Raw genomic sequence first — 23,909 nt, 5'->3', positions numbered from 1 at the left:
ATTAAAAGTTTCTAAGTAGATGATGGATGGCCAGCTTTGCAGGACTGTGTGGCAGAGTTGGACTAGGTGATCATTTAGGTACCATTGCATGTTCTGAAAAATATTTTTCTGGCAGGAGTTTTCCTCCTGTTGATGCATAACAGTATCCAAAAACACTGCAGAAATCATTATCTACTCTGCAATTATCAAAATGTCTATAATCTGCCCAGAGTGCCAGTAGCCTTCTAGAAGTGAGTACGAAAAGGTATTGATAAAAAGATTGAAATGATGATAAGGAAACCCAATGTTCCACAGACAGCTAAGATTAGGGGGAAGAGAGAGGCAGGTCTCTATCATTTGGATAATCCCTCCACCCACCCCCATGTATAGGGCAAGTCTGAATATTGTGTTGTCAATTAGAATTCAAGACACACTTCTGAAAAACAGCTGAGCTTAATGGTTAGGCAAAGTCCATGTGAGAATTATATCCCCAGAGTCTTCAGCAATCTAAACCATTTTTCAATCAGGGCAGTGGCTTGTTTTATACACACAGAGAGTGAGGCATTTGCACATGCATTGGGATGCTGCTGCTTCTGATTCTGCTGCTTCCGAACATGGTGTGCTATGTGCATGCTGTTAAGTGCACCAGAAATAATCCTGAAGATGTTCCACATGAGTGGCACCAGTCGGGTGATTTCCTCATCAGTGGGATAGTGTCTCAGCTGTCAAATCCTGTGTTCTCCATAGTTTCCTTCAACCAATACCCTTCTCAACACTCCCTGATTAAATCCCCAGTGTAAGCAAAAGTTTTCATTTTTAATTTAGAAGGTCTGTATATCTTCATGAATAATTGCTTTTTTAACTTGGTTTTTAAAAGAAATATTAAAGGTTGAGAAAAGGACATTCTCCAAAATATGTGTAATTAGGCTGTGCTTGTACTGGTAACTGGACATTTGGAAATATTAGCCTTATAATATCTATTTGCTCTCTGTTCTGGCTCTGGTACATAGGGGCTCAGTCTGCCCATTTTAGAAGGGGACTGTGAGGAAGCTTTCCATTGCACCAATATTTTCACCCATTGAAACATATTTGTCAACATAATTTTGGAGAGATGACAAATTGGAGTCTGAGGGCCACATCTCATGTACATTTCAAGAAAGAGGATAATAGAAAGCTGCCTTAAATTGAGTCAAACCAATAGTCCATCTATTAATTATTCTCTGCAGCAAAATGAAATTAGATAGAAGAAACATAGCAAGAGAATGACTCCCAGCCCTCAAGAGTACGGCTGCAATTCTATATACATTATCTGAGCATAAGCTTCGCTGTAAATGGTGGAACTTATGTATGAGTAAACATGTATAAGATTGGGCAGTGACTGGGAGGTTTCAGAATGAGTGACTGGTATGTGTGGGAGTGGGAGAGAAGGAAAGGAAAAGTTGATGGAGGGAGGGAGGGAGGGAGGAAGAAGGGGACTGTCCTTACCTGTCACAATCCCTTCTATCTCCTTCACCCACTAAATACATCTCAGGACAGTCCATCCTACCCTGTTAAATGCTTTTCAGCCTTCTTATTCTTCTATACCTGCCCAAAGTACAGGAAGGGGAACAAAAATATCACATATCATGGAGAAGAAGACAGTCTCAGAAAGTCTCAGCCCCGCAGGAGAGAAGCTGCTGCAGGCTCCACAACTGGCTTTCCTGAATAGAGGAGATGTGATAGGAATGTGTGTTAGGCCCTCAGTTCTTACTTCACTCATTGGCAAGGACTTAGTGCATCCAAGCTAGGCTAGCTCATTGCACAGAAATTGTGGTGGAAGCACAAGTCTAAAGCAACCCAGAGCCAGTGTGGTGTAGTGGCGAGTGTCTGACTGGGACATGGGAGACCAAGGTTTGAATCTCCACTGGGTGACCTTGGGCCAGTGCCTGCCTCTCAGCCTAATCTACATCCCTGGGCTGTTGTAGGGATTACCTGGAGAAGGGATTTTGAGCTCCTTTGGGGGGGTGGAGATATAGGTTGTTGTGGCTATAAGACCATGAGATAATCTTTTGAAGCACAAGCCTTGATTCCACCATGAAACAGCAAGTCCCTTTATCTGCAGCATGGTGACCAAGTTCTACCAGCACATCCTTGCCCTGGTGTTTGCTGTTGATGAGATCAATGAGAATCCCAGGATCTTGCCCAATGTCACCCTCGGGTTCCACATCTACGACAGCTATACTGATTCAAGGAGGACTTACCGCACCACTTTGGACCTGCTCTTTAAATCACACTGGTTTGTCCCTAACTACAAATGTGGCACCCAGGAAAATGTAATAGGAGTAATTGGAGGACTTAGTTCTGATACCTCTTCCTGCATGGCAGATATCTTGGGTCTTTTCAAGATTCCACAGGTAGGATCTGAGTACTGGAGCTCAGAGGCTTTCCTCTCACCTCCCCCATAATTCACTTTTCTACTCTTTCCAGCAGTAATTTGATGAAGTGTAAAGATAGAACGGTGTGATGGGAAGAAGAATGAACTGAAAATTGCATTCATTACTATTCAGTGATGTGCATGAGAGGTGTGTAGGTTTCAAATGATTTGTGTTTCGTTTGTAGAGAGGAGAATTGTTTGAGGTGTGATAGAAGGAGAGGGGCTGTTCACCTTGGGGAATTACAGCAGCACCATCTCAAGAACCCTAGAACCCCAAAGCCAGAAGAACCCTCCTTCTCTCTGCCTTTCCTCCACATACACTCATTCCTTTGAAGTCTACTGGAAAGCAGATTGTAGTCAAACCACTTGTAAATGACTTCAAAGAGGATGGCTCATAGTGTCTATAAGCTGATGCTCCCCCCAACCCCCCAACAACAGGAATATTCTCCTTAAAAGAAGTTAGCTCAGAATGAAAAGAACGGGTTTCAATATACATCTCATTTAGAGTGTATGTTAACCAAAACTGTCAGGAGTGTCTACATTAAGAGGGTTGTGTAGTTTTCTTAGTGTGAGTAAAAGGTGGAGGAACCTGTCCGAACAGAAGGAAATTGGGCATAGGATCATATAATCTTAGAGTTGGAAGGGACCCCAAGGGTCATCCAGTCCCACCCCCTGCAATGCAGGCATCTCAGCTGAAGCATCCATGACAGATGGCCACCCAACCTCTGCTTAAAACCCTCCAAGGAAGGAGAGTCCACCACCTCTTGTGGAAGTCTGTTCCACTGCTGTATAGAATTCCACTGCCTGTATAGAATCCCACTAATTTGAAATCTGGGGAAATAATTATCTCCTCTTCCAACTCTTATTTTTTAAAGATTTCATATGGCTCATTTGAGCCAGCAGTGAAGAATCAAGGCAAGTTCCCTTCCTTTTACCGCATGGTACCCAGTGAAGCCCTGCAATACCGAGGAATTATTCAGTTACTTCTTCACTTCAAGTGGAAATGGGTTGGGCTCTATGCTATAGATAATGAAGGTGGAGACCGATTCCTACAAACCATGGAGGAAATGCTTTTGCAGAATGGAATCTGTTCAGCATTCACAGAAAGAGCTCAAACGCACATGCTCTTCTCTGACAGCATACAGGAGATGCTCCACCACAAACAAAGTACTTTGCCAGTGTTCATGCAGAGCAACGCCAATGCAGTTGTTATATATGGAGAAAGTGGCTCTATTACATGGTTGGGAGCAGTGATAGGGGTAATCAAGATAAGTCAAATACTAATTCCGCGAAATAAGAGACTCTCTACAGCAAAAGTGTGGATTACAACAGCCCAAATAGATTTCACATTATACCCCATTCAGGCAATTACTGATTTAGACAGACACATGTTCCATGGTGCTATCTCCTTCACAATTCATTCAAAGGAAATAGAAGACTTCCAAAAGTTTCTTCAGCTTGTAAATCCTTCCTGGGCAAATGAAGACGGATTTATCAACGTTTTCTGGGAGCAAGCATTCAGTTGTTCATTATCCAACTCATTCATCTACGGCAGATGTACTGGAGAGGAGACGCTAGAGAGCCTTCCTGCCCCTTATTTTGAAATGAGCATGACTGGCCACAGCTACAGCATTTATAACGCCGCCTATGCTTTGGCCCATGCCTTGCATATCTTGCAGTCAGTTGGGATGAAACGCAGTGCAAGGGAGTCCAGCAACAGAATGGTTCCTCAGAATGTGGAGCCCTGGCAGGTAATGTTTCCTCATCTCCAATGTCAACTGTCCTTATATAGGTTCTGGACAATTTCCTGGACCCAATATCCATGGTGTGACCAACCAGGTTCCTGATCTACAGGATATTTCTATCAAGCTTCTATTTTCTCAGTTTTCTTAAGTCTTCTTCCAAATACTGATCCCATATAACCATGATTTTCCAGACTTATTTCTCCGCCACAGTTGAATTTTATACCCTTTCATGATTTGTTACTGCCTTGCTGCTTCTGCAAGTAAATTATTATCCATGATGAATTGTAATGACTTGTAACCATATAGGAAAATGACCTTCAGGTCCTCGTTCTCTTTCCACCCAGCTCCACTCAATCCTTCACAAGATCTCATTCAACAACACTGCTGGAGATGCAATTGCACTGGATGAGCATGGAGAATTAGCAGCCGGATTTGACATTACAAACTTGGTCACGTTCCCAAATAAATCGTATGTCCGAGTCCAAGTAGGGAGGCTGGATCCTCCTGGCAAAGCGCTCACCATTGATGAGGACAGAATTGAATGGCACCGAGGCTTGACTCAGGTGAGGATAACAGGTGTGTGTCAACACTGGTGGTCATTCAGCAATATGCGAGGGGAATGGACATAACTAAAACACTAAATGCCTCTTTGGTATCTGAAGAAGTGTGCATGCACACAAAAGCTCATACCAAGAACTAACTTAGTTGGTCTTTAAGGTGCTACTGGAAGGAATTTTTTTATTTTGACTATGGCAGACCAACACGGCTACCTATCTGTAACTAAATGCCTCTCTTAGCATAATAAATAGTCAAATGTGAAATTCATTGGGACCTCATGGTAAAAGGCAGGCAAATTATAACAGTAATGATAATACAGTGGTACCATGGTTTGCAACCGTTTTGGATTACAACCACGTCAAACCCTGAAGTGTGTGTGTCCCTTTTTCTGGATTACAACCAATTTTTTTGGAGGCCCCATTGGTGAAAGTGTGCCTTGAGTTACAACCTGTTTTGGTTTACAACCGGGCCTCCGCAACGGATTATGGTTGTAAACCAAGGTATCACTGTAATACAAATAGGATAAAATGTTTTATTAGAGGGTAAATTGATATATGGAGGTTGAGTATTTCATTGAAGGCAAGGCATCATTTTCTGAACTACCTTTTCCTATACACACATATCTGATTCTTAAATAAACCATTATGATGAAAAATGCAATATTTAGAGGCATTAAGTCAGCACATCTTTAACCAAAGAGAGTCCTTGGCTCTCAGATAATGCATAAAATTGTTTTGTGACTGTGTGAAATCCCTGAGGGAAATCTCTAGTTAGTGATGCGAGATTGAATGTTAAACTATTTGATTCATTGATCAGGCTAAGTATGCAAATTCGAATCTGTCTTTGTATGATACTTAACAGAGCAGATATTCCTACTACTTATTGTATACCTGTGTACGTAGTTACAGCTTTTGCATTCTGTATCACTTGCCCTCCTGTTTGCTGGTTGATTATCTGATAGAATATGAAAAAAGATGAATTCAAGCTAAACCGTTCCTATATATTTGGGCAGGTGCCACCGCTTTCAGTATGTAATGACATCTGCCGCCCTGGTTATGGGAAGAAAAAGAAGGAGGGGAAGACCTTTTGCTGCTATGCTTGTGCTCCTTGTCCTGCTGGGATGATCTCAAATGAGAAGGGTAGGATACGCTATGTTGTAAAAGATCAAGCGATCCATTTTATCGAAGTAAAATGTGGGCAACTCTTTTGCAAGTTCATTCTCATTAACATAGCGGCCATTTTTAAATTATGGCATTATGCATGGATTCCCATTTTTACATAGACACAACAATCTAATTGATATTTTGTTTTAATCATACCAAGAAATATATCAACAGCTCAGTGAATGATATATTAAGTTCTCAGATACCTCTGATAGCGCAGGCATTGGACTCATGATCTTGAACGCATGAATGGAACTTTGAGTAGCTGTAATTGTGGAAGAAAGATTAAAGATGATGTTTGAAGTCATACTCGAAAATGAAGAGCTTGAGAGATTTCTGGGGTTTCCAATGAGCAGCTATTTTGTAAACATCTTTGGAGGCATCTACAATGGTTTAACCTGAACGTAAAAAGAAATTCCCACCTTCTAGTACCAGTCCCTGTAAGAACAATGAAGTGGAGGTTTGGTCTTCCTTCTCCGTCTTTTCCAGTCAACCATCCCTGCATCAGAGATCATGGCTAGTTTTACCCTTCATAGCCCTCACATTGATATGACAGGGAAGGCCTACCAATTTAATCCGTCTCTAAGTCTCTTAGTTGTCTGTGGGTGAGTTAGGCATGCAACATAATGCATACACTGAGAGTTTGGGGGAAAGATTTTGAGCACCACAATGTAGGTAGGAGTATAGGAATATGAACTGATTGCCATACCCATCAGAGGAAAGATGGGAACTTGTTATGTGTACAAGAACAGGAAGGACACAATACATTGACAAGAAAAGGAAGTATAGGGATACTATGGGATGTAAGAGGAGAGTCATATTCAACTAAATCATTGTGGTAGTGGAAGCAATGATTTCCACAAGTGCAAGGAAACTTTCCCCCTCTTCTTTCCCCATTTGCCCCTGAACTCTCCCCAAAACTGATCTGGAGATCCAACTGATTCTGTTGGACAAGAAAACAGGCTACTGTTGGGTAGGGGCAGAGAGAGTAGTCAAACCCTGTGGGTTAATTTCAGGACATATTAAATGCCTACATTTGCACACAAACTATGACCAGGCACCTGACAATCGGCCAACTACACAAGAAAGAGGCAGCATCACAGTTCGACAACACATTCCAGCCACACAAAAGGACTGGGGCAAGGAGCATGGCCTGGACAGAGCCCCAAGGTCAAGAAAGGGATGGAGAATCACATTTCAACCCCAGGCATACTTTCCCCAATGCTTGTCTTAAGCCTTACTATTTCAACATAATATTAAGACTCATTTTGAATTAAAATATTATTAGAAATTAGATTCATTATCAACAATTTTTTTATTTTTATCTCAAATTCATATTTAGTCTATGTTCTATGCATTTTGAATCTGGTGTTATTTCTATTTGCATCCTGTGATCTCCTTTTCTGTGCAGCAAAAACGACCCTTAGTAAGACTTTCCTCTTGTCCCTAAATAAACGCTGATTGCAAAATCACTTCCTTCCCGACCATAATGTGAGACTGGGGCATACAGCACATACTTCAGTTATTTCCATATGTTTACTTAAATGTTTCTTTATTAAGGATAATAAAAAAATAATTTTCAGATACTTTGAAAGCAAAGTGTGTTTTGTACATCTTATTAAAACTATGGCAGTCAGACTAGATGGCCATGAAATAAAACATCAGAAGATGAATCAGACTGTTGGGTGTGTGTGTTTTTAATGAAAATGAGGCAGTTTGGGGAAACATTGATGTGACAGTCCCAATACACCTTTCTTTGTTGACTCCTACAATTTTGAACTACTGCCAGGATGGTTGTATCATTTCACTTAATAGTGCTTTTTATTTTAAGACTAACTTTGTTGAACATCAGGAGAAAACTAATTTGAAACACTCCATGAGTAAAAACACAAGGTAGGCTTCTCTTCTTGAGCATGAATCATTCTGGTTCTTAAATTATCTTGCATTCTTTTTCAGATGAAGAAACATGTGTCAGTTGTCCGGAAGACCAATATCCAAACAGAGGCCAGGATCAATGCATTCCTAAGATGCCAAACTTCCTGGCATTTGGTGACACTTTGGCCATTGTTTCAACTTCCTCTGCACTACTGTTGTCTCTGCTCACAGCTGCGGTGCTTGGCATCTTCATTAAGCACCAGGACACCGCCATAGTCAAAGCCAACAACAGAAGTCTCACCTACATTCTCCTCATCTCCCTCCTCTTCTGCTTCCTCTGCTCCTTGATGTTCATTGGGAAACCTAATGAGGTGACTTGTCCTCTCCGACAAACTGCTTTTGGTATCATCTTCTGTGTGTCCATCTCTAGTATCCTGGCCAAAACTGCATCTGTGCTTTTAGCCTTCATGGCCACCAAACCAGGATCTAGGATGAGGAAATGGGTGGGGAAACGGTCGGCTTATTCCATCATTCTGTCCTGCTCCCACATCCAACTGGGGATCTGCGCTCTTTGGCTGGCAATGTTCCCCCCCTTTCCAGATAGAGATACACATGCAATAATGGATCAAATTGTGCTCTTATGTAACGAAGGGTCGGTCACTATGTTCTACTGCGTCTTGGGGTTTATGGGCTTCCTGGCCATTGTTTGTTTCACTGTAGCTTTCGTAGCCAGGAAGTTACCTGACAGCTTTAATGAAGCCAAGTTCATCACCTTCAGCATGTTGGTCTTCTGCAGTGTTTGGCTGACCTTCATTCCAACTTACCTGAGCACAAGAGGAAAAGACATGGTGGCTGTGGAGATCTTCTCCATACTGGCTTCCAGTGCTGGGCTACTGGGCTGCATCTTTGCCCCTAAATGCTACATCATTGTGCTGAGACCTGAGCTGAACAAGAAAGAACATCTAATAGTTAAAAAGAAATAAATGAGATAAAGTACACATACATTTATCCCCTCCCACAACAGATATCCCTCTCCCCTCCCCATATATAATAGTTAAAATGGGAAACATTATTCCTGAGCTGTAAGTGGGAATTTGGTGGTTGCCACTGTTGAGTGATGTGCCCTTCAATATGCAATAAAAAGATACAATGCCTCTATGAAATCATCCTCATCTCTCTTTCCAGCTAAAGCCTGAGCTTCCTTGATCAATTTTTCTGAAAGTCCAATGATTCACACTTTCTGTTACCGCATTGACATTTGCAAGTGTTCACACATGTGCTTGCATGCACACACACATTGAAAATAATAATAATAATAACCAAACACAAACTCTTTTAGAAATAGGATATATATTGGCCACTTACCAGTTGTAAGGAGTGTGTGCAGGAGCCGGGCCCTGTGACTGGTAGGGCCTCACAGGACTGGGGCCTTCCTGAGTTTGGCCTGAAAGGGCAAGGCCCACGCCGCACAGGTGAGGCTTGACAGAAGACTCGTAGCACCTGGTGGCAAAGGCTGGGAGGGGTATATAAGACCAGCAGTTCCCTCTGGCTCTTTGCTACAGCAACACACTACCCACCTAGCTGTGCTTTGGTTTCCTGACCCCTGGTTTCCTGATTTGTGGGCTCTTTGCTTCCTGACCCCTGGACTGCTGACCATGGACTGCTGATTCCTGCATCCTGACCTCTACCCCGGTCCCGACGTACCAAGCCAGGACTCCAACTGCCTGTAACCCAGACCATGACATTAGTTCTCAGGTGCTGAGGCTGATCTGAAAAGTTGTCCATGATTGCTCAGCTGGAAAAATGCCAGTGCAAGTTCCTCATCCTGATTCATCCAGAGCTCATCCTGGTTAATTTAAAGTAGATTAATTTATGCTGGTGTAAATAAAATGAAATAAGCAAATAAACCCCATTAGTGTTCTGGGGGTGAGGCGAACATGACAGGGCAAAGAGAGACTTACATCTGTTTCAAATCCCACTCAGTTGGGTCATAGTACCTAGGGCCTGATCATGAAAATTTAGGCTTACACTCATTTATCAGTTTAGTTGGCGGCCGCCCCTCCCAGAAGCTCCAGAATGGTTTGGAATAGGGATAGTTGATGTCATTTTGAATTATGCTGGTTTCTATATTTAGGGTTGCTCTGTCCAAGGTGTATTGTGGCACTGACATTTCTAGGCCATTTCTAGGCCACCACTTCTTTGATGATTTGTAGAATCATATACTAATGGATTAACTGGGATTTCCCTGTAGCTTCATCATCTGACATTATGTAACACCAGAATCTACCAGATCTATCTGCTAAATGTGGCACATCAGGAAGAGATTTCTGATGGCAAAAACTACTGGGGCAATGGCCTTCCTCAGAGGGGGGTAGACTTTCCTTTCTTAGGTCATTGTAAGCAGAGGGTGAATGCCCACCTAAGTATAAGGAATTGTATAGCAGTGGATTCCCTGCAGAGGCTGGGGTGGACTATATGGCCTTTGGGGTCCCTTCCAACTCTATGATTCTATTATTCAATATAAAGAAGCAGACAAACTATTACGGGAAAAGGATGATTGCTCTGGAAGTTCAACTACCATTGAGTCAACAAACTGGAGACGTAATTATCTCCCCTGTCATTATATAAATCACTGTAATTGACCCAAAGCTCCAGCAGCTTTCTTGGAAGCTACAGAGGGGAAAACATCAACAAGCGAGCCTGGAATGGTTATAAGTACTGTATTGCTTCTGATGTAGCCAAGATTAGGCTTAAGAGGGGGCTCTGTCAGTTTCCTTCTTTCATTGTATATAGTATATTCTTCAGATCTTGTCCCTTGACAATGTAGACAATGAAGTGCACTGGCAGAGTCTGTTTCCATCCAAGACGTGATACTGAAATCAGGCTGGTGGTCAGAATGATGTTTTGACCTGAGAAACACAGGAGCCTCGTTTGCAGAAGGAAGTTTTCCATCCAGATGTTGGTGCTGCTCCTGCTCCTGCTCCTGCTGCTCCCAAACATGGTGTTCAAAGTACATACCAGTAAGTGTGTCGGAAGTAATCCAGTACATGTTCCACATGACTGGTATGAGACAAGTGATCTCCTCGTTGGTGGGATGGCATCTCTTATGCATTACTTTTCCCCTGAAATTGTATTCAACATGCACCCTTCTCGGGTCTCGATAGCCGCCACCCCAACGTAAGAAAACTGCCTGTCATTTTATTTTAGTGGTCTTTAGTCTTTATATATGCATGAACAACTGCAGGTCTTACTGCTTTGAAAAGATATTAGAATTTTTCAAAAATGGTGGGTGGGTGGATAAGAACCAAATTTGGAAACATTATCCTTTGATGATCCAATTATTCTTATCTCTTATATGTATGTATTTTTGTATATATGCATTCTTATTTTATGAAAATTGTACACATTCAAGCACATTGAACTTATAAAGTTCTGTATTTCAGGAGTAGGCAATTTGCAACCTTTCAGCTAATTGTAGATGGGTGTCAAAGGGGAGGAAATTGAAAGAAAAGAGGGTGAGACAGAAATTTGTGTGTGAGAGAGACAGACAGACATAGAGAGAGAGAGAGAGGAGAGAGAGATGGCAGAAATTCAGGGGGGGGGATGAATTGAATGGCTGCACCTTGAATGGACAGGGCTGGAGTGAGACAGAGCTCTGGTAAGGACACAATTGTGGGAGAAAGAGAGTGTTCTGCTGGTGTGTCCCTATAGCCCCAACCTCCCCACAGCCCTGTCCTTTCTCACTCCATTAAGGTAAACTTGAGCCACACTGGTGTGGGGAGAGAGGCTCTGCAGCACTTCTACTATTCTGTACTTGTTAGAAAGTGCAGGGAGAGAGAGAGAGAGAGAAATGAGCAGAGTGAAAAATGCCAGTCCATACTTTGTCCCCATTGACTACCTATTTCCAGAGAAAACTTGAACATAACAGAACAAACAGAAACTGCTGCCAAACACCAGCCTAGGATATCAAGGATATCACGCTCCTCTGAACCAGTGGCGTAGCGTGGGGGGTGCAGGGGGGCCGGCCACACCAGGCGCAACATCTGGGGGTAGGGTTAGGGGGCGCAAATCCACGGGTTAGGGGGCGCAAATCCACGGGTTAGGAGGCACAAATTACTTGCCTTGCCCCGGGTGCTGACAACCCACGCTACGCCACTGCTTTGAACGATCCATTTGTATCATGAAAACAGAAATGGCTAAAGAAAAGTCTGAATCATGGAAGCAAACAGTTCACTAGTAGAGCACCCCATGCCTTATGTGCAGAAATTTCCTAATACAGGGCAAGGTGATGTCAGTAGAGTTGGGAAATGATCCTCTTTAAAACTTTTTGAGCATCTGATAGAACAGACCAGGGCTAGGGAGCCTGTAGTTTTTATTCTGCTGCTGGACTCCAGTCCCGTCCTCCCTGTTCATTAATCACGGTGGCTGTGGCTGACAAGAATTGGGAGCCCAGTGTCATCTCAAGTTCCCTTTCCTCTTCTACAGACAATGGTGAAATAGAGGGACTCAGAAGAAAGCAGCTTCCAAGAGTGCAATGCAGCAAAAGTTAGCCCCAACACATTCTCCTTCTTCCCAACAGGACTTAACTGGTGAATAACTTTTCTGGTTCTATCATCTTCTTATAGTCAGACAGCTGAATACTGAAGAAGAGTACTGTGAGGAGATGAATACTGTGATGCGATATTTTGTGCAATGCATCATTATCCTGTGAAAGTAACTTTATTTGCAGCCTGGTGACCAAGTTCTACCAGCACATCCTTGCCTTGGTGTTTGCTGTTGATGAGATCAATGACAATCCCAGGATCCTGCCCAATGTCACCCTCGGGTTCCACATCTACGACAGCTATACTGATTCAAAGATGACCTACCGCACCACTATGGACCTGCTCTTCAAATCACATCACTTCATCCCCAACTACAAATGTGGCACCCAGGAAAATGTAATAGGAGTCATAGGTGGATTCAGCTCTGATACATCTTCACGCATGGCAGACATCTTAGGTCTTTTCAAGATTCCGCAGGTAGGATCTGAGAAGCAGAGAAATGGGGACTTCCCTTGATACTCTCTTTCTAGTAGGGTTCATAGTTATTGAAGTGGTGTAATGAGAAAGGAAATTAATATGGTCTGAATGACGTGGACTTGCATCATGGAATCTCTTGTTTTAGTTGGCTGTAAGTAAGCCCACTCTGGAAGCATTTTTTACTTAAAAGTGAGGTAGAAATGATCAAAATAAAATAATATGGGTATCCAACTATGAGAACAAGATGGAAGAAGTCCCAAAAATGTGCATTATACACATAGAAAAGTAATAGGACTGAATAGCTCAAGGAAAAGATACCATATGTTTATTTTGTGCAGGTTTGTAAAAGGAAACAGCAGCTTAAAAATAAGTAAATTGTGGGTATATAAAATTGCACTGTATGGAAATATTTAGATAAATGAAATCAGTATGAGCTCCTGTTTCCACTCTGTATGTACTGCCTGGCTATTGTTTTTCAGATTTCATATGGCTCTTTTCAACCAGCAGTCAATTACCAAACCAAGTCCTCTTCCTTTTATCGAATGGTTCCTAGTGAAGATTTTCAGTACAGAGGAATCGTCCAACTGCTTTTGCATTTTGGATGGAAATGGGTCGGTCTCATTGCCCAGGATGATGAAGGTGGAGAACATTTCTTGGAGGTCATAGAGTCAATGCTCTCCAAGAGTGGGATCTGTTCTGAATTCACAGACATAGTTCCAACAAATGCGCGCTTCTCCAAAGGTCTGGTTCAAATGTTCTTAAAGCGAGTCGGAAATCTCCCAGGTTTCCTGGCGAGCAAAGCCAATGCTGTTATTGTATCTGGAGAAAGTGCACCAGTTACATGGTTGGCAAATACTATAGTAATAATCCATGCCTATCAACTAAAATATCCTTTGTATAAACTCTCTGCGGCAAAGGTGTGGATCACGACAGCCCAAATTGATTTCAAGTTCTTCAAAGTTCAAATGATGACTGGCCTTTCAACCCGAATGTTCCATGGCACTCTCTCTTTCACAATTCACACAAAGGAGATTCAAGATTTCTATGACTTTCTTCGGAATGTAAACCCTTCCTGGGCAGTTGGAGATGGTTTCATCAGTGATTTCTGGGCAGAATCATTCCGTTGTTCTGCTTCAGACTCGGGAATTTCTAAGTTCTTCAGAAGTGCATGCACAGAAGAGGAGATGCTGGAGAGCCTTGCTACACCGTTCTTTGAAATGCGCATGACTGGCCACAGCTACAGTATCTATAATGCTGTCCATGCTCTAGCACATGCCTTGCATGCCTGGTACTTAGTGAGAGCCAACAACAGAAGAATGGAGGCTTGGGACGGACTGTCTTCTTGGAAAATGGAGCCCTGGCAGGTAGTGCTTCCTTACAGACAAGTTGTTGTGCCCTGGGTTTAGGACAGTGGTGTGGCATACAGAAGAGATGTTTTTTGAAAATGCTATAGCACATGTGGGGGGGGGGGTATTAAGGAATACTCCTCTACCCGTGGCAAATGGGAAAACTTGGAAAGAGGCATAAGCAGGCCTTCCATTGTGCAGGAGCTAAAGACCAGGTGCCCATTTAGTTAACTTACAGTACAATGGTCTAGGTGAGTGCAGGATTTCAGCCTAGGCTTGAGACTTGCATAGAAGGGAGGAAGCGAGGTTATGGTGCATTCAACAGTTGTGTGTCAGGGCAGGAAATCAACATGTTGAGAGATTTCTTATATGGAAATAGAATAAAGAGGAAAGCTTCGCCTGTTTACATTCTGTCCATCAGATGTTTTATTATATTTATTATATTTCATTATAAAACAGAAAGAGTCATCACTGTTTTTATTTCTGGACATCCCATTCCATCTGGAAGAGGACCAAAAAAATTGCATATGTCAAAAGGCATTAAAAAAATACACTTAATTTCTGCACAGATTTTTTTAAAATCCCTTTCAAATACAGTGGTGCCTTGCAAGACGAAAAGAATCCGTTCTGTGATTCTCTTCGTCTAGCGGTTTTTTCGTCTTGCGAAGCAAGCCCATTGAAGGATTAGCGGATTAGCGCTATTAGCACTATTAGCGGCTTTTAGCGGCTTTTAGCAGCTGATAAGCGGCTTAGCGGCTTAGAAAAAGGGGGGAGGGAGGGGAAAAAAAGGAACTCGCAATACATTGTCGTCTTGTGAAGCAAGCCCATAGGAAATTTGTTTTGCGAAGCACCTCCAAAACGGAAAACTCTTTCGTCTAGCGAGTTTTCCATCTTGCGAGGCATTCATCTTGCGGGGCACCACTGTATGGGCAGAAGTGGAACCAGATGGGCTGAGTTCTTTCCTCCTGTAGAACGAGAGATTCTAAAATTCATGTTTAATAGGAAGTAATGTTACTTTGAGTAATATGTGTCCAAAAATAACAGATTCCACTTCACATTTGTCCCTATACAAGATGAATTAGTTCGTGTTGAGTTCACAGTGGAATTCAAGTTCACTCAACATCTGGCCCTCCAGATATTGGTGAGCACTGATGGAAGTTACAGTCTGAAAACAGCTTCTCCATCCCCACACTAAGCCCCACTTTAGTTTTTCAACATTTTTTATCTTTCTCTTTTTTCCAAGCTCCACTCATTTCTTCACCAGATCTCCTTCAACAACAGCGCTGGAGATTTAATTGCACTCAACAAACATGGGGAATTAGCAGCTGGATTTGATGTTACAAACGTGATCACTTTCCCTAACAATTCCTACATCAGGATGAAAGTGGGGATGCTGGACCCTCACAACCCTCCTGGCAAAGAACTGACCATTGATGAGGACAGTCCCTTGGAATGGCACAGAGGCTTGGCTCAGGTTTCAAGTATCAACATTCATCGCCATGCAGTGAAGTGGGAGGGTTAAGAGATGTTAAGGAGGGACGAAGAATTCATTCATGCAATGCACAGCTTTGAAATTCAGTGGAATACCACATCGTGTTGACAAATAAGAGTGTGCTGAAAATAATGAAATATGTGGAGGGTGGGCATTCCAGTGGAGACAAACTGCCATGATCTACTTTGTTAAGCTGCTGTATCTAAGTGATTTCCAGTAAAACAAGCACATAAGATGCACGAGTTAAAGCATAAATCACAAATCACTATTGTAGCAGAATATATTGATACATGCCCAGTGGTGGGCCTAGGGGTCTCAAATTTCAGCAGCACCAGTGTGGCACTAAAATTCAGTGTCCCCACCTTTTATCTTCCATTCTGCACCACAGTTTCAGCACCCCCTGCGGTTCCCCCAAAGAGCCTCTCCCAGTGCGACCAAACCCATTGCATATCCCCAAATCTGCCTCTGGCATAGCAACAGGATCAAAGTGTGAAGAAGGAGCAAATACACAATTAAGATTTAATCAGAAAATCCTCTAGCAGAAAAGAAAGTTTCTAGCAGCCCTCAAAATGTATACTCAGCCTGTTTCCCTTCTGGTAGGCATCATCCATAGGGACAACCAAGGCTCATTCATTAATGAGAGCAGGCCTGAACTGTTATGCACTGAAGTTCTCACCCTGGGCCAGCAGGGGGATACTGTAGATAGTTTTCACTCAGGTCCACATATGCAAATAAGGGATTGAAAGTGAAGTTCAGTAATTGGATAGTTACAGAAAGTTGTTACTGTTGCGTTGTAGTGGAGCTAAGCAGGCTGGCTGAACCCTTCAGTTCAGTTCTGTTCTGGCCTGTGAATAAACAAGAGCTGTTTGAAGAATCGCTGTGTCGTCTGATATGTTCACCCACAACTTAACATGAACCTTGTGCACAGGCGGGCTATTCATCGGGAGGAATATATTACAACTGCCTCCAGTTACATCCAGCTGCATAACTCTTCAAAAGAATTGTAGTTTACTCTTCACAGAGCTACAATTCCCAGCACCTTTAAAAAACTACAGTTTTCAGGATTATTTGGGGTGGGTGAGTTTTATGTGTGCTTTAAATGTATGGTGAACACAGACACAATGTCATTGGCAGAACTTTTTACTAAAAGATCATCTGATACGAGATGAATTCTCTGAATGTATTTTAATACTAAACTTTGCTATACATTTTTGGACAGGTACCACCCCTTTCGGAATGTAATGATGAATGCCGCCCTGGCAATGGGAAGAAAAAGAAGGAGGGGAAGAAATTTTGCTGCTATGATTGTGCTCCATGTCCAGATGGGATGTTCTCAAACGAGAAGGGTAGGGCATGTCACATTAAGATGAACCAAGCAATACAATTGACTGCAGTAAATTGTGACCAGTTCTTTTGCAAGCTTCTTTTAATTGGCTTTGTAAGTTTTATGAAATAATGGCATTTTATATTCGTTCTCACTGCTTAAATGTATACTGTACGTTTGCACTTCCTTTCTCTTAATCAAGTAAGGAAAAGATTGCTGGAATGACAAATGATTCATGTTAACATAAACAAGTTCCCAGATGACTCTGATGCCATAATGGCCGGATTTGTGATCTATAAGACATAGAATGACCTTCCATTACTAGTAATTGCACCTCAGTTAACTGAGAAAGGATGTTAAGGTCAGCATTTGTACACATTCCCCCAAATGATGAGGCAGCACTCAGGAATCTGCGTGATTTTGAATAAGCAACAACTCTGTAAACTTTTCTGGGAATATGCAATGGCTTAAAAATGAATGTAACAGGAATCTGTGTCTCCCCAGTGTAGGTAACCTTTAAAAATGAAGAAGAGGAGTTTGTTATTCAGTCCTCTCTAGGAAACCTCAGGACTTTTAATGGTCCTGACACACGTATGGAATAAGAAACTCTCACACATTCATATGTCACAACACATTTGCTCTGCTCAGTGTAAAATCTTAAGAAAACATTTGATGTACCAAACCTTTTTGCCCAAGAGAAATATATATATATAAGGTTTAGTCAATGAGAGATAGACATATCATTAAAGAAGACAATAATGCCATATGATCAAAACTGTTGAATTGCTGAGGCAAAATTCACAATTGACTGAGCATAAGCTCAAGTTCTCTCAATTAGAGAAGACTGAGCAGATATCCAAAAAATTGCAGAGTTGTCCCCCCCTCCATCTTTCTTTTGATTAGGAAATATTTTAGAAGATACCTACGATGAGTGGTGAAGGCTATTTTCTCTACTTCCCAGTGAGAGTGGTCAGGTCTGGAGCTCTCCCACCTCCCCACCCTCTCCCTATCCTCCCTGCTCTGTCACATACTCCCATGTCCTCCACTCGCTCGCCAATTTCTGCAGCTCAGTCACCTGATCTATCAGCAGCTTCAGCCCCCCAGGCACCACTCTCCCCCTCATCAGCCTCCACCGCTCAAGAGGCCACTAAGACTGTTGCCATGATATATTTCCCAGTGCCATCTATCCATGGGCACATTAAAAAGATCTGGATAGAACTTGGCTGGAGGAAGGTAGGTAATTTGCATATATGATGGGTGGAATTTGTTTTTGAAGCATCTTGGCCAGAAAAGGTTGGCCTTTTCCGTTGTGAAAAATACTCAGGCAGGCTCCTGGGAAGGCTGTGCTTAAGCCCTAGAACAGTTCTTTTTATTCACTTTTTTTTTTAGACAAAGAAACTTGTCGCAGATGTCCAGAAGATCAGTATCCAAACAAAGCCAAGGATCAATGCATCCCCAAAACGCCAAATTTCCTAGCATTTGATGACATTTTGACAATTGTTTCAACTGCCTTTGCACTTCTGTTCTCTCTGATCACAGCTTTGGTGCTTGGCATCTTCATCAAACACCGGGACACTGCCATAGTTAAAGCCAATAATAGGAGCCTCACCTACATCCTCCTTGTCTCTCTCCTTTTGTGCTTCCTCTGCTCCTTGCTGTTCATTGGGATGCCCAATAAGGCAACCTGCCTTCTCCGGCAAACTGCTTTTGGCACCATCTTCTCAGTGGCCCTGTCTAGCATCTTGGCCAAAACTATATCTGTGGTCTTGGCATTCATGGCCACCAAACCAGGATCCAGGATGAGGAAATGGTTGGGACAAAAGTTGGCTTACTCCATAGTCCTCTTCTCCTCCAGCATTCAAGTAGGCATCTGCGCTGTCTGGCTGGCAACCTCTCCACCAAAACCAGATTTGGACATGGACTCAATGGCAGAAGAAATTGTTCTGTTGTGTAACGAAGGGTCGGCCACAATGCTATATTGTGTCTTAGGCTATTTGGGCTTCCTGGCCATTGTCAGCTTCACTGTGGCCTTCTTAGCCAGGAAGTTGCCGGACAGCTTTAATGAAGCCAAGTTCATCACCTTCAGCATGTTGGTCTTCTGCAGCGTTTGGCTGTCCTTTGTTCCAACTTACCTGAGCACAAGAGGAAAACACATGGTGGCTGTGGAGATCTTCTCCATCTTGTCTTCCAGTGCAGGGTTACTGAGTTGCATCTTTTCCCCTAAATGCTACATCATTCTGCTGAGGCCTGAGCTGAACAACAAAGAACAATTGATACGAAGAAATACCTAAATGCTAGAAGAGCCCGCTATTTTATTTATGTTTTTGGTTTTCAAAGATATGCACATGAACTGGGTCCATGTGGATTTCACAATCTCGGCAGTTCTGTGTTTTATTTTTGGCAACTCTCCCCACATATGCTACATGATTGTGCCAATGCCTGAGCTGATTTTTAAAAAAGCATCTAATACAAAGAGAGAGATAGCAACAGCATAAAAATACTTCAGTTGTAAAATTAATACATTAAGTTCTATAAATAATAAATGAGGTTTTTTGTTCCATTTCTGTTATATTTATTCAATATGGTAATAAAAGGGGGTGTACGTCCAATGAGAAAGACTCAAACTACTTTTGTGCTTTATTCCTGGATTGCAGAACTGTTGTTTTTTTGTTTTAGATGCTGTTTTGGCGGGGGGGGGGTGAGTAAAGGGAGCTGTAAGGATGACCAACTCCTCATGCCTCTCTAGGCAGCCCACTCTGCTGCTTTTTTCTGGCTCCTGCCGGCCTCCTCCAGACCTCTCCCAATGATTTACTGGCCCCCTGCAAACACTCTTCTCCTTCTTGCAAAGCTGTTTATCCCCTCCGCTGCTGCAAGCACCCAGGTGGACAAAGGGGGGAATCTCTCTCCCCCTCCCCACTGCACTGTAATCTGACTGAGATGTAAGTGTAAGTACAGGCCCCTGGTGGTGCTGCAAATAGAGAGGCTACAGAGAAGGCAGATTGTCCCTTAAATAGGGATCAAGCCCTCCCTCCCTCCCTCCTCAGACCACCTTAGGAATACACCAGTCGGAACCAATGATTTTCCCACTCTGCCCCCCCTCTCTCTGATAATAATATTTATTAGGTTTTCCATTTTAACAATCCAATAAAAACCACATTAAAAACATTCCAAATTATAAAATAATCAAACAATCCAAATTTTATGCCTAATTATAAATCTTTGGTTGACTTCCCATGCTCTGAGGTCAGGGCGGGGGTGATGATAATCTCACATTTGTGCTGCTTCTCTTAATTAGTCCAGGTAGTTCCAATAAGGTGCTACACTCAATATGCCAGCAAATTTGGAAAACTCAGCGGTGGCCAGAGGATTGGAGAAGATCAGTCTACATCCCAATCCCAAAGAAGGGCAGTGCCAAAGAATGCTCCAACTACCGCACAATTGCACTCATTTCACACGCTAGCAAGGTTATGCTTAAAATTCTACAAGGCAGGCTTAAGCCGTATGTGGACTGAGAACTCCCAGAAGTGCAAGCTGGATTTAGAAGGGGCAGAGGAACCAGAGACCAAGTTGCAAACATGTGCTGGATTATGGAGAAAGCTAGAGAGTTCCAGAAAGACATCTACTTCTGCTTCATTGACTATGCAAAAGCCTTTGACTGTGTCGACCACAGCAAACTATGGCAAGTTCTTAAAGAAATGGGAGTGCCTGATCACCTCAACTGTCTCCTGAGAAATCTGTATGTAGGACAAGAAGCTACAGTTAGAACTGGATATGGAACAACTGATTGGTTCAAAATTGGGAAAGGAGTACGGCAAGGCTGTATATTGTCTCCCTGCTTATTTAACTTATATGCGGAATTCATCATGCGAAAGGCAGGGCTGGATGAATCCCTAGCCGGAATTAAGATCGCCGGAAGAAATATCAACAACCTCAGATATGCAGATGACACAACCTTGATGGCAGAAAGTGAAGAGGAATTAAAGAACCTTTTAATGAGGGTGAAAGAGGAGAGCGCAAAATATGGTTTGAAGCTCAATATCGAAAAAACGAAGATCATGGCCACTGGGCCCATCACCTCCTGGCAAATAGAAGGGGAAGAAATGGAGGCAGTGAGAGAGGGTGCAGAGGGTGACAGCAGAGGGTGACAGCAGCCACGAAATTAAAAGACGCCTGTTCCTTGGGAGAAAGGCGATGGCAAACCTAGACAGCATCTTAAAAAGCAGAGACATCACCTTGCCAACAAAGGTTCGTATAGTTAAAGCCATGGTTTTCCCAGCAGTGATGTATGGAAGTGAGAGCTGGACCATAAAGAAGGCTGATCGCCAAAGAATGGATGCTTTTGAATTCTGGTGCTGGAGGAGACTCTTGAGAGTCCCATGGACTTCAAGAAGATCAAACGTATCCATTCTTAAGGAGATCAGCCCTGAGTGCTCACTGGAAGGACAGATCGTGAAGCTGAGGCTCCAATACTTTGGCCACCTCATGAGAAGAGAAGACTCCCTGGAAAAGACCCTGATGTTGGGAAAGATGGAGGGCACAAGGAGAAGGGGACGACAGAGGACAAGATGGTGGGACAGTGTTCTCGAAGCTACAAACATGAGTCTGACCAAACTGCGGGAGGCAGTTGAAGACAGGAGGGCATGGCGTGCTCTGGTCCATGGGGTCACGAGGAGTCGGGCACGACTAAACGACTAAACAACAAGTTCCAATAAATCAATCTGATGTTAATCCTTTGTTTATTTTAACAGCTTCTGAGTTCATCTGGTTTAGACCAATATAGTATGTTTCTGTGTGGGTGTTTATTTTCTCCCACTCTGCCTCTCTCGCTCCAACGGCCCTCAAATATGCCCAGCCTTATCAGCACCATCAAGGCCATTTGGCTGAACATTCTCATTTTCAACAGTTATAAATAACCTTCATCAATTTATGAAGGAGTTTTGGTTTCAACCTAAATTTATGATTCGAGAACAGAAAAGCAGCAAATGGATCGCCATCAGTTCATTCTGGAATGTGGCTGCCCTTTCGTTTCCCATAGTTGATGCTGCACCCTAGCCTTGTAACTGTGAAGATGTGCTGGTCCCGGGGGGGGGGGGGGTTACCATGCGGCGTGGTCTGAGTCCGGTCCTAGGTTGAGGGTATGGAGGCTGTCCGTCAAGGGCGAAGCGGGGTCCAAGGCAGGGAGTCGGGCGTGGTCAGGAACTCTGGAAGAGCAGGACAGGGTGCTGGCAGGAACAGATTACCAACAATGTTGCTCCTGCAACCTGGGACTGGGCTGACTGCCCTTTATCTCCTCTGAGGCATAGGGTAGTCCCAGCCCACAGGTGACTCGCCTCTCCTGGCCTTAAGGCAAGCACTCCTCCTGTGATAACTTAGTTCCCTCCTCCTCTCTTCCCTGAGCCTCTGCAGCTCCGGAGAGGCTGGAGGGTTACTGGACCCAGAGGCAACCTCAGCCTCCCCTGACAGGGCTGGGAGAGGAGCACCTGCAGGCAATGGGTCCTCCATCACCTCCGGAGCCAGAGCGGATTCAGCTGGTGTCTGCTCCTGAGGATCCGGAACAGGTGAGGGCCCTTCAGGCTCAAGTCCCAGCCCCGGCTCAGCCTGCCCCGGAGGTGGGGACTCCTGTGCGGGCTGGGATTCCTCAGGTTCAGCCTCTGAATTGGATCCCCAGGCCATCACAGAAGACCTGTTCTCCAAATAGAAATAAAACGTCCCAAAGGATGCTTCTTCAACTGTTAGCAGGTGTCAGCTTTTATTCTCCAACCCCCACCGCTAGTAGGACTTCCTACCACCAGCTACCCTTTGGGAATGATCCCAAGAGATGGAAGTAGGTAGGTCAGGATGACACTAATCTTCCATCTGGACTATCTCCTCTTCTTGTCCTGTGAGAAATATCCCTGTGACACTCACTCTCTCTCTCTCTCTATATATATATATATTCCATCTTTATAATGGAATTAATAAATTATGATGCTACTTGCAATCTATACCAAAATGATTTGTATTCTAAGCTGAGGATAAAATTAAATGCATTTAACAAACAATGATCTAGTTCTAAGGCAAATTGATGGTTTTGGACTCTCAGAATGAGTCTAATGAGTTATAACTTCACCCTGAAATAGGAAATCTCATCTTGGAGGAGCCAATGGGGTAGCAAAAAAACCTGATGTTTCATATTAAGATACAGTATGTTTGCTGGACCTCTGCTTCTCCTTCAGCAAATGATTGCAAAGAAAAGCACCTTCAAGGACCCTTAACTTTGCAGTTTCTTTTCAGTGAGGCTAAAATACGCGTTCTATAACCTTTGGAGGAAATAGATACTTGTTTCACTATGAGAGCAACATCTTACCTATCAGCAGTTGTGGGCAAAGAAGGGGAGTTGCAGCGTTCTGCTCACATTTGGAAAAGATCTCCTGCATGCTACCAGGGCCAACCCACCCATGAAGTGGGATGAGGCAGCCACCTTAGACAGCAGAAACCTTTGAGGCACTGCTCCTGTGGGCAACTGACATCTCCCCCCACCTCTGACACCAGTGTAGAAGCAGAACCAGCATTGGCACCAATTTCTGGTGAGATCATGTGAGATCTCACAGAGAGCAAGAGGTCTTACAAGAGTTCAGTAAGATCACGTGAGATCTCACTGGAAATTGTCATCAGTGCCAGCGACAGAGATAGGATGGTGGGCAGAACAACAGGGAACGGGAAGCATTGCCTGTGGTGCTTCCCCACCCTGGTCACCTATGTTAGATATAACATAGCAGTCACCTGGAGAGGAGGGGCCTGGGTTAGCAGAAGGAAGGTGAATACGTTGAGTGATATGTGTCTACAAGCATTTTCTGAGTGGTGTTTGCTTCAAAAAGCACCTATGCAATACCTGCACATTCCAATGAAGGAATAAATGTGTGTGTGTGTGTGTGTGTGTGTGTGTGTGTGTGTGCAGGGAATTGTTTCTAGAAAAAAAGGTGCTGGAACTTGTTGACATTTTTTTTAGGGGGA

The 23,909-nt window shown here is 43.3% G+C and overlaps 2 protein-coding genes across 2 annotated transcripts; both read left to right on the top strand.

The window, feature by feature from the left end:
- Window positions 1–2,081: 2,081 nt before the first annotated feature.
- On the top strand, window positions 2,082–8,716 carry LOC310693883 (vomeronasal type-2 receptor 26-like; the record flags this gene model as incomplete). Its single annotated transcript, XM_083476278.1, has 4 exons — window positions 2,082–2,372; window positions 3,268–4,143; window positions 4,482–4,713; window positions 7,815–8,716. The coding sequence occupies 4 exons, from the start codon at window positions 2,082–2,084 to the stop codon at window positions 8,714–8,716; spliced, it is 2,301 nt and encodes a 766-aa protein (XP_083332404.1).
- A 2,156-nt stretch (window positions 8,717–10,872) lies between these two features.
- LOC310693881 (vomeronasal type-2 receptor 26-like) lies at window positions 10,873–19,207 on the top strand (the record flags this gene model as incomplete). The annotated part of the gene is made up of 5 exons (XM_083476277.1): window positions 10,873–10,910; window positions 12,463–12,754; window positions 13,234–14,118; window positions 15,365–15,581; window positions 18,306–19,207. The coding sequence occupies 5 exons, from the start codon at window positions 10,873–10,875 to the stop codon at window positions 19,205–19,207; spliced, it is 2,334 nt and encodes a 777-aa protein (XP_083332403.1).
- Window positions 19,208–23,909: the final 4,702 nt, after the last annotated feature.

Source organism: Podarcis liolepis (assembly GCF_965112155.1).
Source record: "Podarcis liolepis genome assembly, chromosome: 15".
Lineage (NCBI taxonomy): Eukaryota > Metazoa > Chordata > Lepidosauria > Squamata > Lacertidae > Podarcis > Podarcis liolepis.
This window is presented reverse-complemented; position numbering and strand designations above follow the sequence as displayed.